At 47.9% G+C, this 5,468-nt stretch overlaps 1 protein-coding gene across 1 annotated transcript; it reads left to right on the forward strand.

Moving 5' to 3' along the window:
* Window positions 1–1,149: 1,149 nt before the first annotated feature.
* LOC147596407 (E3 ubiquitin-protein ligase Topors-like) lies at window positions 1,150–2,223 on the forward strand. Its single transcript, XM_086771171.1, has one exon. The coding sequence runs from the start codon at window positions 1,150–1,152 to the stop codon at window positions 2,221–2,223; it is 1,074 nt and encodes a 357-aa protein (XP_086627297.1).
* Window positions 2,224–5,468: the final 3,245 nt, after the last annotated feature.

A 5,468-nucleotide genomic window follows, 5' to 3' on the forward strand; every position in this document is an offset into this window, starting at 1 on the left:
ATCAGCGTGCAGTGGGCTGTGACATCACTGAGCAGTGGAACGTGACCTCGCGTCCCTTGCTGCGTCAGTTTGGGCGCCGGCAGGGCCTGGCCCAGTGTGTCTCGAGTGTGGACTCCTGCCGAGCCTGTCTGCGAGGTCTGTAGGGCAGAGCGAGGCTTCTCTTGGTGCCGGGTGGTGTTTTGGGGGCTGCTGTTGGCAGCGCTGGGTGCCCCTCCTGGAGCCGTCCCCTGTGTTGTCCCGGCCCTGCCTGGTTCCGGCAGCCGGGCACTGTGGTACGCGCTTGCAGCAGCGGAGGTGAGTAGGGAGAAAGGTCTCCTCAGGGCGGCCGTGGGGTGGACGATGGGGCTCAGGGAGCTGGGAGGGTGCCCTTCTCGCAGGACCTGGTCATTTCTTCCTTCCCTCTGGTGGACAGCGAGTGACCATGGCCTCTCTCTATTTTGCAGCGTGTGACAGCTGACGTGCGGAAAACGGACTCCACAATCTATAAGATTGTAAAGTAGGTTTGTTTATTCAGCGCTGGGCAGCATGGGGGGGTACTCCTGCCAAAACTGTGTGCACCTGACGCGGCAACTCACTTTAAATTTATACAACCAAGTGTTACATATACATAAAGTTTCGCAATACGCCTATACATATACATGCCCTATCCCCGCTTCGTATTAAAATTAGTCCCAAGGGGTCATTTCCATAAACTCCTCCCATCTGCGCTTGCGCAGTGCCTCCTGGTGGTGATCATCGGGGGTCATGGGGATGAAGGCAGGTGACTCCTCTTTGTCACCGCTAGTAACCTTTTGTTCTTGCGCAAACTCAGTTATCCCTTGGCTTTTATTCAAGCTGCAGGGTCGGTTTTAGCTGGTTCTTGAAGCGACCCCCTAGTCCTTACCAGGAAGTGTCTTTTGTGAAGAATTGCAAGACTTTCTGCTTCAGATAGTTTGCACAATGGTTAGCAAATTATTAAGCAAGTAGTTTGCAAAACATTAAGCATTATTTATCAACTTGATTCCTTAGGATGCACAGCAATAATTAATCAATGCCATATCTATTAAAATTTCTTTAACTCCTTCACTCACAGCCTTTGCAGCGCCGGCAAGAGTGAAGCAGAGCAGCTCATCATCCTCAGCTCTCCCCAGGCCACCGCAGGGCACAAACATGGCCACGGAGACAGAGTGGAGCTGCCCCATGTGCCACAAAGTTCGAGGTGACATTGCTTATGCGATGCCCTGCTGCCATCTGTTCTGCTTGGGCTGCATCCTGCGCTGGACAAAGGAGAACCCAGAGTGTCCCCTTTGCAGAAGACGGATAGAGACAGTCAAGTTTTCTGTGTGGGAAGAAGACGACTACCTACAGTGTGTCGTGGCAACCCGCGAAGAGGTGCCAGATGGCAGCAGCCAGGCAGGAAGAGCTCCTGAACGCCTGGCCCAAAACAGCCCCCATCACCCTGTCGTGTCCCCTGCATCTTCTGTGCAGGGGATGCTGCTCCCAGCTGAGCCGGGGGCTGCAGGGCCAGAGGCCATGGGTGGCCTCCTGCCCGAGGTCTGGGCAGAACTCTTCCGAAGACGAAGACATCTTCTTGATCCGGTGCTGCCCTGGCTGCGCCAGGAGCTGCAGGCCATACATGGGGCTCAGTGGTGGCGAGCAAAGAATGCAGAGAGCCTGATCCTGCACATCCTGTGTGACTGCGGCCCGCATGAGGAGGTGATGGTGCAGAGGCTGCAGGACTGCCTAGGGGAATATGCAGCACCGCTGGTCCATGGGCTCATCAACATCATTGTGAACCGGTGCGGTGAGGAGGCCAGGAGGCTGGCACGCCCCTACGCTGCCAGGGACTGGGATGACAGCCCTGTGGCCAGCTCCAGCTCCAGCAGCTCCAGTTGCACCAGCTCCCACCGGGGGACTTCCATCTCCCTCTCCAGCAGCTCTTCCAGCAGCCCCGCAGGCTCCAGCGTGGAGGAGGAAGCCGGCCCATCGGAGACTGCGGTCCACAGAGGTCCTGGCCGCCCCCCATCTGCACCCGTCCCTGCAGAGCAGGAGCAGCCCCAGGAGGAGCCGGGGGATGCGGTGGCAGCAGGCCCCTCTGCGCAGGGCTGCAGGAGCAGCTCCTCTGCTTCCAGCCAGAGAAGGAAGCCTTTGCCTGCGCGGGCCCGGCGCCCCGCAAAGAGGAGGGCCCCCGGCTCCCAGGACTCTCCCCAGCCCTGCAAGAGGCGGCCCTGCCGGCGACACTAGCAGGGCTTAAGCCTTTATCCAATAAAAAGGAATTCAGTTCCTATTTCCCTGACACACGCTCTGGGTGCTGTGTTCTCCCCCTTCTCCTGCTGCCTCTCCCTGCACCCACAGCGCAGCAGATGCTGAGGGCAGAGCAGGCCCCCAGGAGCAGAAGTTGGCTTTGTGGCAAGTGCCGTGCCCTCAGCCCTGCAGCCAGTCCCTCTCTCTGCCCAGCTACCAGCCCTTCTGCTCTGCTGAGAACATGTGCCCCAGCGCCATCTCTGCTCCAGCCTGAATCAGCTCTGCCCAGCTCGCCTCACCTCCAGTCCCTCCTGCCACATCCTAGCACAAGAATATTGCTGGAAACAGAGCTGGAAGCCTTTCTTCTGTGCTAGGACACTGCTCTATTGCTTAACCGAGTGGACAGTAAACTGCACGTAGAAATTTTAAGTTATTCATAGGGTAGGTATGCTTTGCATTTGCCATGGCCTACAGAGGATCAGTAAGGTTTTAGAAAGGTTTTTTTTTATGATGAGTGGCTTTTTTTTTTTTTTGTGGGATGATTCGTCTAATTTTCTGAGGGCAGCTATTGAAATGCAAATCATTTTTTTGAACTTCAGAGATAAAGCTATTTCCAGAAATTCTCACAAGGAAAACTTCAGGTAAACAAGGGAGGTAGTTGTGACGTGAGTTGGGTTTGGTTTCTCTGTCTCTCTCTCCCTCCTTCTCCCATTTTTTCTTTCTTTGCACTTTTCTCTTACTACTTCTTCCCTGCCTTCTTCTCCCCTCACTTCCTCTCCCTTCCCTCCCTCTCCCCTCTCTCTTTTTCTCCCCTTCCTTTCTTCTCTGTTTTTAATTTCCAAGCTTAGTCCTCAGTGCTCGCAGGTGTTTTCTTCAAAAGGCAATTATAAATATCTGTATTCTGTATTCATACTCTGATGTAGTGTTTGGCAAGTAGGATGCTGAGCCGGCCCATCAGTGATGGCACTGCAAATGCTGGCACATGGGAAGGCGTTTGGCCCAGCTGTGTTCCTTCTTAGATCTGAGTCCATGACAAAGTTAGTGGCGTTTGGTCAGGTTTTCCCTGTCAGTACCAAAAAGACACTTTCACATTTCTCCCTTCTATTCTATTCTATTCTATTCTATTCTATTCTATTCTATTCTATTCTATTCTATTCTATTCTATTCTATTCCATTCCTCTAACACAGAGCAGTCACCAAAAAGAGGGATCTTTTTCTGAAAGACACAATATATTAAATTAATTCAGTGGCTTTTACCTCATCTTTGTTTCTCACCATACACATCTATTTTGATTGGCAATAAATTGTTTTTTTTCCCAAGTTGAGTCCATTTTGCCTGTGACAGTAATTAGTAAGTGATTACCCTGTCTTTTTCTCGGCCTATGAGCTGTTTAACCTTATTTTCTCTCCTTGTCCTGTTGAAGGGGAATGAGAGAGTGACTATATGGGCATCTTTTAGCCAGCCAAGGTTAACTCACCACAGAGTACTTCTACTGGGAGCTCTGATTTTATTTTTAGATATAAGAATATTGACCCATTGAACATCACACCATGTTAAATGTGGATGTACGAGTTGTTGTCCTTGTGTAAACAGATTGTTTGCTACCAGCAAGAATGAATTATATCATACTGTGCTCTGGGGTTTGTTCCATTTTATGATTTCAAAGTTTCAGCAGAAGCTTCACTGACCTTCTAAAGCTGATATATAGCTGAAAAACATCCTCCTTTGGGAGAATTACTTACTGTGCAGGGTTAGACATCTCTCTTATTATCTGCGCTCTGACTGCAAGCTGAGTTCAGGACTGTGCCCTGCTTTGCTGCTCATATCAAGAGACAGCCCACAGCTCAAGGAGTGGGCAAGGCTGCTGAGGGCACCGCTAACGAATTATACGAATACAGCACCAGAGCCTGAAGCCATGCTTTGCAGTGCCTCCTGCCTCTGGTTTTTGAGTTTGGAAAGTGTACCTTTGGCAGGGGCAGACGGTGGACAGTAGACTTTGATTCCTGTGGGAAGTTGCTGCCTTGTGTATATGCGAGGACTGGGGCTTGATCTGCAATGTGGGTTATATCTCTTCCTAGAGAAAATATTTTGCAACACCAAAGTTACATCTTTTACTCTGAAAGCAGGTCTACTGCACTCTGGAAACAGTTTTGTCCTTAACTTGGAAACTTTTAGAATCCGATGTCACCTACCAGTGAAACCTACAGGTTGTGCAGCCTGGCTCTTAAAGCCTGAATAAAAAAATGCCACAGTGCTCTGAATGTATTTAAAGCTCTCACTTTCCTTCGCTGCCTGAGTGTCCATATAGTAAAAGGTGTGCTTGTGTTATTTACATCAGCTGGGATTCTTCAGCACCTAGCTTTGTGATTGCTTGTCACAGATATTTTTAGTGTGTTGCAAAACAAAAGTTAAGGAAAATCTAACCAAAATACACATTCTTTTAAAAATTTTCTTAGCCTAGTTCTGGTCAGCTATGGAGATACAACTGTCAGGTTATTTTATCCAGTATTTAGGCCTTGGAGTGAATATTTTCAATGTAACATTAACACTGATTTGATACATCCCCTAGTTCTGAAAAAAAATAATAATGTAAGACAGAATGAGAGCACAAAATCAAACAGTATATCATCTTAGTAAATGGAAGGTTGTATGTTTACCCAAGTACTTTCTGATTCCAGACTTCTAATGTGCCTGTAGGAGAATTAGATGTTACACAGTATGCACAATTCCCAAAGAGTATAAATAATTATAAATTCTTCCTGTCTTGCTAGACATGAAAACTATAAAACTCAGCTATGACTGAGTTTTGTTCTGCCTGTTTATATACAGGTGGTTTTTTAATTTACATTGTTTTCCTCCTCATCCAGATCATGTCACAGATAGGTGCAGGCAATGTTATATATGTTCTGAGGATAAGACAACAAAAAGAAACTACTCTTCATTTATGCAAAAATTATATTTTTTCTTTTCAAGTGACTAGCAGGTGTTTATCTGCAACTATTGGCAGAAAACAAGTAAATATGCTCAGGACAGATCCTATAAAGATAATAATGCCTGAATTTGCTTAAACACTTCTCTAGGGCATGGTAACTTCTCCTATATTAATCAATGGAAAAAATAGATAGAGATAGATTTTGCATTGAAAAAATGGAGGAGAAAGACAAAAAATATCCTGCAAAACTTACAGTAAGTTCAAGCTTTTGCTAAAAGTGGTAAATAGTTTAACCAATGAGGCCCATCTGTG

Source organism: Chlamydotis macqueenii, chromosome Z (assembly GCF_036417535.1).
Source record: "Chlamydotis macqueenii isolate bChlMac1 chromosome Z, bChlMac1.mat, whole genome shotgun sequence".
Lineage (NCBI taxonomy): Eukaryota > Metazoa > Chordata > Aves > Otidiformes > Otididae > Chlamydotis > Chlamydotis macqueenii.